This window comes from Mustela putorius, unplaced genomic scaffold (assembly GCF_011764305.1).
Source record: "Mustela putorius furo isolate JIRA1106 unplaced genomic scaffold, ASM1176430v1.1 tig00003853_pilon_pilon_pilon, whole genome shotgun sequence".
NCBI lineage: Eukaryota > Metazoa > Chordata > Mammalia > Carnivora > Mustelidae > Mustela > Mustela putorius.
Window position 1 is genome coordinate 40972580 of NW_025422005.1, and position 16455 is coordinate 40989034.

Consider the following 16455-nt stretch of genomic DNA (forward strand, 5'->3'; position numbering starts at 1 on the left):
CACTGCGATCTAGGGGCTCGATACCAGGACCCTGAGATCATGACCTGAGCTGAAGGCAGAGACTTAACCCACTGAGCCACCCAGGCGCACCATACATGTATTTGTTTAGACATGAGTTAGACTATATTAATACAAATTAAGTACTCAATAGAGTTAGCTTTGATTATTTACACAGAGATAAGACTCAAGCATTTCAGCTGAGGGGGGAACTTGAGGAAAGTCTGGGAAGTGTGACTCATGTGAGCATTAATTACCATAAAACTGATTATAGTGGCTCCTGGAGGAATATGTTGGGAAGTGAGTAGGAAAGAGGCAGATTTGGACCCTGTTATTGCTGGAATACAGTTACTAACTATGGTTCAAAGTGTGCCCCTAATGCCTGAGACAATAGCTGGTATATGGCATGTATTTATATACTACCTGAATACTGGAATATTTGAAGACACTTAAGGAAAGAGAAAGCAGGTCCTCCTATCATGAACAACATATGTAGAGAAGGTGACATTTCGGAAGAATGAATATGTTTCCAGTAAGCAGATATTAGAGGTTGCCAGAATGGGTAAAGATAACATCTCACTCAACAATGTGCTACCCAGCCTAGTGATTGTACTTTCAGGATAAATGAATTCAGATCATGGTGTCTTCTCCTTGCTTACATCTGTAACACAGTACCTGATTCATATTGGGGCTCAGTAGATACTTGAGGAGTGTCTTAGCACTTAATCTTGTAAACATGTTTTTTATATAATGTTTTTATTTCACAATAACTTGCAGAGAAAACAAGACCTTCCTGATTTTAGAGTCTAATTCTTCTTTTTACTCCAGTTACAAAACAGGCAAATAACCCCTTCCTTTTGCAGATAGGCAGTAATGTATTTGCAGTTGTCATATACCTTAATGGAGTAGAAAATGTGAGCATAAGAGGACAGATTCCTGAGCAGTGCCTCAGGAATGGCAAAGTATAAGAATTTTGGAAACTTGTCTTAAAATGTATTTTAAAAATATCTGCTTCAAATGTCTATAATGTAGGAAATGTGAATAGATACATAATAAAGAGCAAAGATTACAGAATCCTGAAAATGTAAGTATTTTATTTACCAAATGAGTATTGTTTTTCCTTCTGTGCACCTTATATTGTTTCTGTATATAAGGTAGGCATTATTAGGAATTAGGAATTAGAATGATCCCTTCCCTAATATTTTACTCTAGCTAATCATTTATTAGAGTATTTTTTTAAGATTTTATTTATTTATTTGACAGAGAGAGAGAGATCACAAGTAGAGCAGCAGGCAGAGAGAAAGAGGGGAGCAGGCTCCCCACCGAGCGGAGAGCCTGATGAGGGGCTCTGTCCCAGGACTCTGAGATCATGACCTGAGCTGAAGGCAGAGGCTTAACCCACTGAGCCACCCAGGTGCCCCATTTAGTAGATTATTAATAGAATTTTCTCTTGAGGCTATTTGTAATAATAATATATTCATATTTTAGTATATGTAAGCCACTATCATAAGTAGTATACAGATTAATAATCTTTTTTTTTTTTAAGATTTTATTTATTTATCTGAAAGACAAAGATCACGAGTAGGCAGAGAGGCAGGCAGAGAGAGAGGAGGAAGCAGGCTCCCTGCCAATCAGAGAGCCTGATGCAGGGCTTGATCCCAGGACCCTGGAACCACAACCTGAGCCGAAGGCAGAGGCTTTAACCTACTGAGCCAACCATGTGCCCCCAGATTAATAATCTTATTTATGGGCCCAGCACACTTCCGCTGCGCAACTCAATAATCTTATTTAAACATCACAACAGCCTTATAAGGTCTAGCTACTATTATCATTCCCATAGGTAATATCATCATACTTAGATTATAAACCTTAGAGATTTTAAGTAACTTGGTCAAGGTCTGGCTGAATAAGGGCAAAAGTAGGTATCAGAACCAACCTTCCTGGCTTTTGTACTGTGCTGCCTAAGAGATGCTGGACAGCAGTAGCTTTGTGGGACATTGGGTGGCTAAGGGCAGTGTTTTCCAAACTGTGGAGATGAGCATTTTTTAAAAAGTGAGATACTATACAGAGGAGATGTCAGTGTGTATGGCATGGTAGTTAGAGCAGACATTTTCTTGTGAAACTAATGTTTCAGTTTTATATGCATATCTTTATGTACACATATATGTGTATATGTATTGTGGAACTGGGTCATGGTCACAAAGTCTATTTTTTTTTAAAGATTTATTTATTTTTTTAGATAGAGTGAATGCGGGGAGGGGCTGAGGGAGAGGGAGAAAGAGAATCTTAAGCAGATTCCCTGCTGGGCATGCAGCATGACGCTGGACTCAATCTCACGACCCTGACATCATGACCTGAGCCAAAATCAAGTCAGGCGCTTAACCAGCTGATCCACCCAGGTGCCCCCAAATGTATATCTTATCGTGGGTCAAACAAAATTTGTAACCTTCTAGCTCAGAGAATGGAAAGAGTTTGAAAAAGGTAATGAAGAGGAGGCATAGATGTTAGAGAAGAAATTTTAGAGATAAACTGAATGTATAAATAATATTATAAAAAGGGGAAGAGTTTGGGCACCTGGCTGGCTCAGTCATAGGAGCATTTGACTCTTGATCTCAGGGTCATGGGTTCAAGTCCCATGTTGGGTATAGAGATTAAAAAATAAATGAACTTTAAAAGGAGGGAGAGTAACCTATCTACACATTTGGGAAAAATAATGCACTATTTATAAGTTGTTTTAACTAATTTATTAAATTTAGGGCCCTTTTAGCAAGGGTTCACTTAAATTGTATAGCTTTAATATCACTTTTAGAGAACTGCCTTTGCAGGTGTTTTGTGAATTGTGCATATCATAGCTATATTTTTATTCTTCATATAAATAATTTATTATGATTAAATAATAACCAGACATTTATTGGTTCTTCATATACACAGGATATTTTTCATATTAGATCCAGTGGGGTAGAGATTTGTTTACTGACTCATGGGAGAATGGGAGAATGTGAGCCAGGTTATTCAGAATAATAGAGTATTGAATTTTCAGGTAGAACGGATGATTGAGTCCAAGCTTCCAATTTCATTTATAATTATCATAAAAAACACATAATGTTAAATTTATCTTAATCATTTTAAATGTACAGTTTAGTAGTGTTCAGTATTTTCACATTGTTGTAAAAAATTAGTTAAAAAAAAAACCCTGCTTTTTGTCTTGAGACACCATACCTGCTAAATACTAATACCTCCTCCCTCTTCTCCCTAACCCTTGATAACCACATTTTTAATTAGTTTCTATTATTCAGACTATTTTAGATATTCATATGAATAAAATCCTATAGTAGTTTCCTTTGTGATTAGCTTCATTTGCTTAGCATGACATCCTCAAGGATGATCCATGTGGTGGTTTTTGATAAGACTTCCTCCTTTTTAAAAGCTGCATAATATTCCATGGCATGTGCATTCTGCATTTTCTGTATGTAGTCATCTGTCAATGACAGGTTGCATTCACCTTTTGGCTCTTGTGAATAATGTGTTGTGGATTTGCAAATACCTCTTTGACATTCTATTTTGAATTCTTTGGATAAATACTCAGTAATGGAATTACTAGAGCATGTAGTAATTCTGTTTCTAATTTTCTGAGGAACCTTCATACTGTTTTCCATAATGGCTCTGCTATTTTATATTCCCACCAACAGGGTACAAGGATTCCAGCTTCTTTGCACCCTCATTACTTAATATTTTGTTCTTTTTATAGTGGTCATCCTGGTAGGTGTGAGGTGATATCTCATTGTGGTTTTGGCCTTAATTTCCTTAATGGTTAGTGATGCTGAGTATCCTTTCATGTACTTATTGGACAGTACTTGAGTGTCTTCTTTGGAGAAATGTCAAGTCAAGTCCCTGGTCCATTTTTAAATTGAGTTGTTTTATGTTGTTGAGTTATAAAAGTTCTTACATATTATGAATGTTAACCCCTTATGAGATACATGATTTGCAGTTATTTTCTCTCATTCTCATTTTTTTCTTTCAGTTGTTTCCTTTGCACAGAAATTTTTTTAAGTTTGTTGTAATTCCATTTGTCTCTTTTTTTCATTTTGTTGCCTATGCTTTTCGTGTCATATCCAAGAATTCCTTGCCAAATCCAGTGTTCTGAAGCCTTCTCTTTCTGTTTTCTTGTAGTTTAATAGTTTTAGGTCTTGGATTTAATCTAGTTTGTTAATTTCTTGCATATGGTGTAAGGTAGGAGTCCAAATTCATTCTTTAAAATGTGGATATCCAGTTATCCCAGCACCATTTGTTGAAGAGACTGACTTTTCCCCATTTGTAGTCTCAGCACTCTTGTCAAAAATCATTTGGCCACACATGCAAATTGAGCTCTCTCTTCCTTTCCATTGGTCTATATGCTTATCTTTATGCCAGTAAGCCTCCAATTTGAAGATGGTAAAATGAGTATTCAGATGCGTGACTTGCTAATGTCAACACTAGAAAAAAAGTAGCAAAGCGTGGGCTATATTTTCTCTTTAAAAAGATTTTATTGATAAATTTGAAAGAGAGAGAGCGAGAGCAGGAGAGGGTGGAGGGGCAGAGGGAGAAGCAGAAGCTGACTGACTTCCTGCTGAGGAGGTAGTCCCACATGGAGTTTGATCCCACTGAGATCATGACCTGGGCTGAAGGTAGTCACTTAACCAGCTGAACCACCCAAGTACCCTTGGGCTATATTTTCTGACATTTAGCTCTATATTATCATACAGTAATTTGCCACATGGTTACCTTTGCTTATTCTGTCCTTTTTACCTTTGAATGCCTCCCTTGTCAATGCCCGCCCCCTTCACATATCCCTTCTCCCTCTTCTTCGCCAAACTCCCTGTCCTTCTTTCTCCACTCCTTCGCCACACACCCACACCTTGCCTCTAATTCTTACTTTTAAAAACTTGACCTAATCTCCTTGCTCCAGAAGCCTTCCCTGAGTTCATGTCCATAAACATACACCCCTTGGGGTAGGTTCTTGGACTCTGCTTACACAGATTTACTCAGTCATTCTGTGTAGTAGCAGTTGTCATTTGACATATATTTCTCCCTGTCATTTGAATGTATGTTTTGTATAGATAGGGACGGGGTCTTATTTGACTTATATCTCCAGTTTTCTGACAGTACTTGGTATACAATAGTTTCTGAATGAATGTTGGGTGGATATAGATGGACAGAAGGATGGAAGGATAGATCTAATACTGTGTTAAACACGATGGTTAATATAATCAGAAGACCTAAAATCTTATCATAGAGATGAAACTTAAACACATGAAAAGTGTAAATAGCAGTGTGTGGGGGGTTAAGATTAAATTTTATAGTTTGCCTGTAAATACTTGATTGAAGAATAATTGGGTGATGCATTAGCATTTGTAAGTCTTCTAGGAGTTCTAAGGTGAAAAAGAGTACTGCTGCTGGACTAGATTTGTAAGGTTTCATGGAGGAGAACTAGGACTTCTGAGGTTTGTGGTATTTAAATACATAGGAGGAGGGTAGAGTAAATGTTAAGATTAAAGGAGAGACAAAGTATTCCATGATCAGGAAGATTTTTAGAGTATTTAGAGGTCTTAGAGAAGATATTTTGGTTCATATAAAACAAGCATGAAATGGAAGATGTGGAGGGATTTTACTAACAGGGAGGTTATGTGAATTCTGTAGAATATGGTAGAATGTTGAGGTTTTTTATAAAGAGCATTTCAGTATAAGCTAGTGAGGTGTGCAGGCTGCTTTGGAGGTAGCAGATTATAGCACATGTACTACATTTGTGATGATACTTTGTTTACAGACATAAGACTAAATGAGTCCTTGAGTGAGCATGTAGTCAGGAGGAAATGAAAGTAAGGATATAGAAAGGGACTGTATCAAGGAAGAATCTTATGAGCCTTGTATCTGCTTTCATTTTCGAGGGGTGGCAGATTTAAAGATGATTGCTATTTGGTGGCCTGATGCCGTGAGAATGGCACCTGTTGTCATGTCCCAGCCATTACTCTCAGTTCAGGCCTTACTCTTAACAACCATCTCCTAACTGGTGTGGCCCCCTCCAGTTTTGCCCCATTTTTCATTCTCCACAGTACTGCCAGATTGATGTTGCTGATCCGCAGATTAGATCATGTCAGTCTCAAGCTTGAACATTTTAAGGGCTTATCCATTTCTTCTTCTTCTTCTTCTTTTTTTAAATATTGTATTTATTTGACAGAGAGAGACAGTGAGAGAGGGAACACAAGCAGGGGAAGCTGGGGAGGGAGAAGCAGGCTTCCTGCTGAGCAGGGAGCCCGATGTGGGACTTGATCCCAGGACCCTAGATTATGACCTAAGCCTAAGTAAGATGCTTAACAACTGAGCCACCCAGGTGCCCCTGAGCTTTCCATTTCTTTCTTTCTTTCTTTCTTTCTTTCTTTCTTTCTTTTTTTTTAAGATTTTATTTATTTATTTGACAGAGAGAGATCACAAGTAGGCAGAGAGGCAGGTAGAAAGAGAGGAGAAGGAGGCTCCCTGCCGAGCAGAGAGCCCAATGCAGGGCTTAATCCTAGGACCCTAAGATCATGACCTAAACTGAAGGCAGGGGCTTAACCCACTGAGCCACCCAGGCGCCCCCCAAGCTTTCCATTTCTTAAAGATAAAGTCTGTTTATACTCGTTGGGCTGGGATCCTAATCTTTCATCATTTTGTCCTTCCCAAAGGAGTCCAACATTCTAGACACATTCAGACCAGTTTCCCAAATACACCTTTTTCATGTCTCAGTGTTTCATGAACATTGTTAGTGTTGTTTCCTCTTTCAAGATGTCCTTATCCTTCTCTACTTAACAACCTAATTCTATTCTATGACTTAACTCCTCAAGGAGCTCCCTGATTTTTTATTCACTTGCTCTGTTGGTGGCATAAGCCATGTATTTATACAGCTAAATACAAATCTCTCTTTTGAGCTCCTTTAAATCAGGATTTAGATCATTGATTTGTTAATCAATTAACATGCTCTGCAATAATATTAATAATAGTTTAATGCTTATTAAGCACTTACCTTATGTCATTTACCTGTCTAAGTGTTGTATTTGTATTAACTCATTTAATCTCTTCAATAACCCTATGTAGTAGACACTGTTACTGTCATCCTACAAATGAGAACAGCGAGGCTTAGAAAAGATTAAGTACCTTGTTGCAAATTATATGGTTAAAAACTGCCAAAGCTCAGGGTTGGATTTAGGGTTCATGTTCTTTAACTCCATATGTCACAGTGGCTTACTATGACATTATCTAAATGATGTTTTTTGATGAACTAAAATTCTTAAGTTTGTTGTAGTTAAATTTATCTGTCATTTTCTTTATAATTAGAAGTTCTGTGTCTTGTTTAAGAAGCAGTTTTCTCTTCCCAAATTATGATGGTATTCTCCTGTTTTACTTTCTGGAAACTTTGTTGTTCTTTTGCAGTTAAGAATAAAGGAATCACCTGGAATTAATTTTTGTGTGTAGTACAAGGTAGGGTCAGGTTTCATTTTTTCCCCATACTGTCCTACCACCACATATTAAAAGATTGTTACTTAACTGGTGTTTGGTGCCACATTTACACAACTCAAGGGTCTGTGTATATGAGTGGGCCTGTTTCTGGGCTCTACTCTGTTTCCTTGGTGTGTTAATCTGTCCATGCTCTAAAACCACTTTTTCTTAATTACTATAGCCTTATAATATGACTTTATATTTGGTATAGTAAACCATCTAGAAATGGTTCTGTGTTTTCCAGAAACCCTTTGTTGTTCTTTATCTTTATACCATCTTGCATTTGTATTTTAGAATCAGCTTGACAAATTCTAAAAATACCTTTTGAAATTTTAATTTGCACTGCTTTTAATCTATAGGTTAATTTGAGTATGTTGCTGTATTGAATTTTTCCAATCCTTGAAATGGTATTTCCATTTACTCATATATTCTTTGATTTATCATAGTTTTAAATATAATTTTTAAAAATTTAAAACAATCTTACACTTAAAGAAAAGTAGCAAGTACTGCACACCCCCCCCCAGATTGAGAATAAATTACTAAATTAATGTCCCATCACCCCTGAATGCTTTATATTTCCTGCAGATAAGGAAATTTTCTGGTATACACACTATATAACCACTAAAATCAGGAAATTAACACTGATGCATTAATGCCTTCTAATCCTTAGATTGTGTTCAAATTTCTCCAGGTGTCCCAGTAATGTCCTTTATAGCAATAGGATCTGGTTCAGCATCACATTTTATGTTTAGTTTTCACATCTCTTTAGTCTCTTTCAGTCTGGAATGGTTCCACAGTCTTTCCTTGACTTTTATAACCTTAACATTTTTTTTTTTTAAGATTTTATTTTTAAGTAGTCTCTGCATCCAACATGGGGCTTGAACCCACAGTTCTGAGACTAGGAGTCACATGTTCTACTTGCTGAGCCAGCCAGGTACCCCTGACCTTGACAGTTTTAAAGGTTATAGGTTAATTATTTTGTATCATGTCCCCAAGTTTGGGTTTTTTGTTTTTTTGTTTTTTTTTGGATTTTTTTTTTCATTATTTGATTGAGATTATATCTCTTTGGCCCCAAGATCACAGAAATGATTCTATGTTCTTATTGCAGGGTTTGTCCCACTCTGATGATACTTACTTTGACCATCTCATTAAGGTGGTATTGCCAGGTTGTTAAATTTCATCTTTTTCCCTTCTTAATTAATATTTTGTGGGAAAGTATTTAGAAACTATGCTTCTATCCCATTCCTCATCAGACTTTTAGTTTATGTATATCAGTAGTAAATGTGGTTTCCTATTTTACTCAACAAGACTATAATTCTTTACTATCATTATTTATTTTGATGCCCAGATTGCCCTCAATTTGGCCAGTAGAATTCCCTTTAAGCTGATTTCTTTGTTCTTTTGACATTTCCCTATAATTCTCTGATATTTCCTTACTTTATGGCACAAAAAAGTATTCCCTTACTGCCTTACTTTCTGGCACCAAAAAAAGTTGTTCCAGGCTTATTTTCTCCCTTACTCATTTAGTTCCATAGTCAACCATTTTTCTAAGAAGCCCTGGTATCTTTTAATGGAGAGTGGTATTTAGAAGTCAACATGTAGTGTTAAGTGTATTTGATGCTGTTAGGTGTCATGGCACCCAGGCCCTCTCATAGCTAGGAAACATATATGTTATATACATATGTGCACATACATAGGCACTTATGTCCATGTGTATTTGTTTACTTATATATTGAAACTATGAGTTAATATCAATACCTTATTCCTAGAAACCATTCTGGTTTTCTCACTTACACATTTGTTACACTGTTTTCCAGCCCCTTAAAGTGAGAAACCTTTTATCTTTGTTATGTCTACTTATTTGGCCAATCCTTCTGTATGTAATTAGTACCCCATCATTACCTATTTCCTTATGTGAATGTCATCCTTATTCCCCTCAGCCTTAGAAACCTGTGCCAGGTTGATTGTGTTCCCTGCAACGTTGGCTCCCTGTTCACCTTTCTTGGATTCACTCTGACTCCTCATGCTGGACTTCTCCACTGTGTGGATTCCTTCTCCATCCTATTTTGGGTTTTGATGCCTCATGCCACATTGTCTGTTGGTATGATGTATAGTAGTCCCACCTCATGCACAGTTTTGCTTTCTGTGGCTTCAATTACCCACAGGTGACTGAGTTTTGGAAGCAGATGATCCTTCTGACATATTGCCAGGTCAGTAGTAGCTTAATGCTACTTCACAATGCCTGTATTAATTCACTTCATTTCATCATGTAGACATTTTATCATCTCCCATCATCACAAAAAGGGTGAGTATAGTACATGAAGATATTTTTAGGGCACAGAGGTATGTGAGGAACAGACCACAGTCATATAGCTTTTATTATAGTATATTCTTATAATTGTTCTATTTTATTAGTAGTTATTGTTGTTAGTCCCTTACTAATTTATAAATAAATGTTATCATATGTATGGGTAAAAACACTGGCTATATAGGGTTTGGTACTATACATAGTTTCAGGCATCCTGGGCATCTTGGAACATATCCCTTGTCAATAAGGGCAGGGAGTATCCTAGGCCCTCCACATACTGCTCAGGCTCTGATGTCCTGAGCTGGATCTTTCACTCAATTTGGTATAATATTTCTAACTAAACCAGAGAGCTCATTAGATTTTTCCCTATAATGTTCCTTTTCTGTTTCAGGATTCCCACATTGCATTTAGTTATGGCAGTTTCTTACTCTTTTCTTGTCTTTCATGACCTTGACTTTTTTTTTAAATTTTTGTTTTTTAAAAGATTTTATTTACTTATTTATTTGGCATAGAGAGAGCACACAGGCAGAGGAGGTGGGAGAGGGAGAAGTAGGCTCTCTGCTGAGCAGGGAGCTGGATGTGGGGCTTGATCCAAGAACCCTGGGATCATCACCTGAACCAAAGACAGCCACTTAACCAACTGAGTCACCCAGGCACAGTGATGACCTTGACATTTGTGATAAGTATTATTTTGTAGCATGTCTCTCAATCTGGGCATATTTGATGTTTTCTCATGATTAGATTGAGATTATATATTTTTGGAAGAATACCACATAAGTGATGCTGTTTCCTCCTCCGTGGGTTGTATTGGGAGGTACATGATGTCAATAAATGTATTACTGGTGATGTTAACCTTAATCACTGGACTGAGGTGGTATCTGCCAGATTTCTCCATCCTAAAATTACTGTTTTTCTCTTTGTAATTGATAAGTATCTTGGGGAAAACACTTTCAGACTTTGCTAATATCTAGTTAGTTTCTTCTCAAACTTTTGCCCACTGATTTTAGCTATCAATATGTCTTCAGTGGATCTTGCTTGTGATAATTACTGCTGTGGTTTTTGTCTAACGATGATTTTTAAATCTCTCTCATTCCTTCTGTACTAATGAATTGTAATTCTTCTGAAGAAAAGCTGTGCCTTTTTCTCCATTTATTTACTTAATTATAAATTACTTATATCATTATTAGATTCTTGGATTTATTTTATTCAGTGGGTTATAGCTCTGTGTTACCATTCTATGGCTCAAATTCTTCAGGAGTTGGCCATTGGAGCTCCTTCAGGTTGACTCCTGTTTCCTTTTGACATGCCCCCATTCTTTTCAAGCACTTCCTCAACCTTCCTACCTACCTACCAACCTACAATATGTAGGTAATTTGTCAGTTTCATTAGTTATTTCAGGTTAACTCTATTTTACGTCTGTCCTCAATTTGGTTATTTTATGTTCTTTATCATTTCCACTCATTTTTAATTTAATCTTCTGTTGTTTTCAGCCTTTTCGCTTTTCTATACATAGATTTAAGGCTATAAATTTCCCTTTATGTACTATAACTGCATCCAGCGAGTTTCAGTATGTCCCATTTTCATTCAGGCAGTTCTAAACATTTTCAAATTTCTTTCTTTTTTCTTCTTTCTTTCTTTCTTTCTTTTTTTTTCTTTTTAAGATTTTACTTATTTTTTTGAAAGAGAGAGAGAGATGCACTAACAGGGGTGGGGTGTGGAGACAGTGCAGAAGGAGAGAGAGAAAGAAGTAGGCTCCCCACTGAGCAGGGAGCCCCATGCAGGCCTCATTTCCAGGACCCGGGGATCATGACTTGGGTGAAGCCAGATGCTTAATTCACTGAGCCACCCAGGCATCTTTCAACATTTTCTAATTTCTAATAAGATATTTTTCTTTGAACAATGGATTATCTAGTAGTAGTTTTTCCCCTAAACATTTGAATATTTTCTAATTTATACTTTGTAACTGATTTCTAGCTTATATTTTCACTATGAATATGTTTTGTATGATTTCAATCCTTTGAAATTTGTTGAGATTTGTTTTAGGGTTCATTATATGGTGAGTTTTTGGAAATGTTCTGTGTGTGCTTGAAAACAGTGTCTGTTTCATATTTGTGGTGTGTAGTGTTCTATGTATGTCCATTGGATCAACTTTATATCAGATTGTTCATAATTTCTAAATTCTTACTAATTTTTGTGTACTTCATCTAATTATTTAATGAATGAGATGTATTAAAATCTGCCACTGTGATTATGGTATTTTGTCTATTTTTCCTTGTATTCTCTATGCTTTTGCCATATAGAACTTTTTAAATCCGTGTTTTTAGTTACATAGAAATTTACATTTATTTTATCTTCTTGATGACTTGAACCTCTTGTATTTGCAAAGTGAACCTCTCATCTGGTAAAGTCTATTTTATGCAGTTTTAATAATAGCAACTTTTTGGAGTTAGTGTTTTCTATGATTTTTTTTATGGTTTGTCTTTTTCTCTACTCCTACTTTTAGTATTTCTGCATCCTTATGTTTAGTGTCTCTTGTAAACATCATAAAATCTTTTTTTTAACATCTTAATTTTAATTTTTTTCACTGTTCCAAGATTCCTTGTTTATGCACCACATCCAATGCTCCATGCAGTACGTGCCCTCTTTAATACCCACCACCAGATTCACCCATCCCCCCACCCCTCTTCCCTTCCCAGACCCTCAGTTTGTTTCTCAGAGTCCACAGTCTCTCATACTTCATCTCTCCCTCTGATTTACCCCAATTCACTTTTCCTTTCCTCTTTCTAATGTCCTCCATGTTATTCCTTATGCTTCACAAGTAAGGGAAACCACATGATAATTGACTTTCTCTACTTGACTTATTTCACTCAGCATTATCTCTCCTCCAGTCCTGTCCATGTTGATACAAAAGTTGGGTAGTCATCCGTTGTGATGGCTGTGTAATATTCCATTCCATATTGTCTTTATCCATTCATCTGTTAAAGGGCATCTTGGCTCTTTCCACAGTTTGGCAGTTGTGGCCATTGCTGCTATGAACATTGGGGTACGTATGGCCCTTCTTTTCACAACGTTGGACAGCATCATAAAATCTTGTTTAAACCCACCCCCCCTTTTTTAAAAAAATATTTTATTAGAGAGAAAGAGAGTATACACCCATGCTAAATAGTGGGGGTGGGAGCAGAGGGAGAGGGACAAGCAGACTTTGTGCTTGAGCTAGTGTTGAGCTAGTTGTGGGGTTAGATCTAGATCCTGGGACTGTGAGATCATGACATGAGCTGAAACCAAGAGTCTGATGCTTAACCAACTGAACTGCCCAGGTGTCCCTAAACCCCCTTTTTTTTTTTTTTAAAAATTTAAGATTTACTTATTTGAGGGGGAGAGGAGGCAGAAGCAGAAGGAGAGAGAGAGAAATCCCAAGCAGGCTCCATGCCCAGGGCTGCGGAACCCAGTGTGGGTTCCCAATCTCTCCACCCTGAGATCATGACCTGAGCCAAAGTTAAGATTTGGGTGCTTACTGACTGAGCCACCCAGGTGTCCCTCCTTTCTTTTTTTAATTGGAACATTTACATACTTCATTTACACTTAATTTAATTGTTGGTATTTTAAGGTTAAAAATTTATCATTTTACCATACATTTTCTTTTTGTCTTGCATATTCTGTTTCTTTTATCTTTCTTTCTTGTCAAGTTTTGGATTATTTTTTATTATTGAATTTTTAAATTTATTATGTTGTAAGTTAAATACAATCTTTTAGCGATTACTCTAAAAATTGTAACAAATCCTTCAGTTGCCAAAATTTAATGTCAATTGGTAGTTTTATCTTCTTCCTGAACATTGCAGAACGTTAGAATTCTTTAATTCCATTTTCTCTTTCCCAGTCTACTTGCAATTGTTTTGTATTTAATTGTGTATGTATGTATTTACAACATCACAAGAGTGTATTTTATGTAGTTAGTATTCATTTAGTTTTCCCCACATACTAAACCATTTTTTAAAAAAAAATTTAAGTTTTTATTTAAATACCAGGTAGTTAATATTACAGTATAATATTGGTTTCAAGTATACACTTTAGTGATTCAGAATTTCTATATAATACCCACTGCTCATCACAAGTACACTCCTTAATCCCTATCACCTATTTCCCCTGTCCCCCACCCACCTCCCATCTGGCAACCATCAGTTTGTTCTCTCTGGTTAAGAGTCTGTTTCTTGGTTTGCCTCTCTTTTTTCTCCCCAATGCTTTGTTTATTTCTTAAATTCCACATATGAGTGAAATCATACGGTATTTGTATTTAACTGACTTACTTCACTTAGCGCAATACACTCTACTCCATCCATGTCCTTGCAAATGGCAAGATTTCATTCTTTTTTATGGTTGAGTGATAACTCATTAGTATGTATGTGTGTGTGTGTATATATTCTTTATCTGTGCATTAGTTGATGGACACTTGGGCTTTTCCCATAGTTTGACTGTTGTTGATAATGCTGCTATAAACATTGAGGTTCATGTATCCCTTTGAATCAGTATTTTTGTGTCCTTTGGGTAAATACCTAGTAAAATACCTAGTAGTGCAGTTGCTGGGTCCTAGGGTAGTTCTGTTCTTAACTTTTTGAGGAACCGCCATAATGTTTTCCGGAATAGCTGTAGCAGTTTAGATTTCCACCAATAGTGTAGGAGGCTTCTCCTTTCTCCACATCCTTTCCAACATCTGTTGTTTCTTGTGTTGTTAATTTTAGCTATTCTGACAAGTGTTAGGAGATACCTCATTGTGATTGGTATTTCCCTGGTCATGAGTGATGTTGCATCTTTTCATGTGTTTGTTGGCCATCTGTATGTCATCTTTGGAAAAATGTCTGTTCATGTCTTCTCACTTTTTAATTAGATTATTTGTTTTTTCAGTGTTCAGTTGTATAAATTCTTTATATATTAATATACTTTGGATAGTAACTCTTTATCAGATACATCATTTGCAAGTATCTTCTCCCATTTCATAGATTGCCTTTTAGTTATGTTCATTGTTTCCTTCACTGTGCAGAAGCTTTTATTTTGATGAAGTTTATTTTTCCTTCTGTTTCTCTTCAGGAGACATATTTAGTCAGAAAGAGATTATTGCCAGTGTTCTCCTGAGGATTTTGATGGTTTCCTGTCTCACATTTAGATCTTTAATCCATTTTGATTTTATTTTTGTATATGCTGTAAGAAAGTGATCCAGTTTCAGTCTTCTGCGTGCTCCTGTCCAGTTTTCCCAACACCATTTATTCAAGAGACTGTCCTTTTCCCACTGAATATTCTTTACCACTTTGTCAAAGATTAATTGACTGTATAGTTGTGGGTTCATGTCCAGGTTTTCTTTCTATTCCCATTAATCTGTGTGTCCGTTTTTGTGCCAGTACCATATGTTTTGATCACGACAGCTTTGTAATATAACTAGAAGTCTGGAATTGTGATGTCAACTTTGCTTTACTTTTTTTAAGATGTGTTTGGCTATTTGGGGTCTTTTATGTTACATACAGATTTTAGGATTGTTTGTTCTAACTCTGTGAAAAATGTTTGTGGTATTTTTCTTCTTTTTAAATTTAATTTTATTTCTTTTCAGTACTCCAAAATTCATTGTTTATTGTTTATGCTGATAGGGATTGCATTAAATGTATAAATATGTAAATTGCTTTGTTTATTTTAACAATATTTGTTATTCCAATCCATTAGCATGGAATGTCTTTCCGTTTGTCTCCTTTTCAATTACTTTCATCTGTGTTTTATAGTTTTCAGAGTACTAGTCTTTCACCTCTTTGGTTAGGTTGATTCCTAGGTTTCTTATGGTTTTGTGTGCTTATTATTTTTGATGCTCTGTTCTTTCCTGCTTCTGCCATCTTGCATCAGACATTATCCATGTGTGCATGAAGAATACTTTGTCGAATTTTTTTTAATGAGTGTGCTCTCCTGGAATTTACAATTCCTCCAGAAGAAAAGTGTCCTTAAATATGAGGCTTATCTTCTGGATGTTTGTCTTCTAGATTTTGTCCTGTTAATTCTTTACTACTTGTTGTTTTCTGTTGTCTCCAGTGAGTTATTTTTAATAATTATTCCAGCTTTTCTAGTTGTTCTCAATGAGAAAGGAGCTTGCTATTATTGAGCATAATTATTCCTTTGGTTGTAAACTGCTGCAAGTAGATTGCATGTTTAGAAAGGATAGGAAGTTGAACCTGTTCAGAAAATGGTGCAACTAAAAACTTTTCCTGTTAGTATTGAGGTTTAAAATATTTATTTTCAAACATGAAGCTATATTGTAGAAATTAACATTTCAATTTTTATAATCTTTTATTCCAGCTCGTGATGCTGATGAGCGAGAGAAATGGATCCATGCCTTAGAAGAAACAATTCTTCGACATACTCTTCAGCTTCAAGTAAGAGTCTTTACGTGGCTTCTGGATAGTGCATTAGTTTTTTTTTGGTTTGTTTTTTGTTTTTTAAAATAACTGTGATAATGATGTAATAAAACTTATTTCTGAATCGCTTATTCTTACCTTCATAGTGTTATATAGTAAAGTTATAAAGCATTTTCTTGTGCTTTCTATAGGGTAAAATACTGATTTTTATCTTAAAATAAGACGGTTCAAGGCAATATTGAATATGAAATGCTA

The 16455-nt window shown here is 36.0% G+C and overlaps 1 protein-coding gene across 5 annotated transcripts in view; it reads left to right on the forward strand.

Annotated features, from left to right (window-relative positions):
* The window catches only part of OSBPL9 (oxysterol binding protein like 9), a 163764-nt gene that overhangs the window by 72974 nt on the left and 74335 nt on the right, over positions 1-16455 (forward strand). For all 5 annotated transcript variants that reach the window (XM_045064513.1, XM_004774474.2, XM_004774476.2 and 2 more), the window contains exon 4: positions 16142-16218. In XM_045064513.1, the coding sequence (XP_044920448.1) occupies positions 16142-16218 (77 nt within the window). The remainder of the gene's footprint in view (positions 1-16141; positions 16219-16455) is intronic.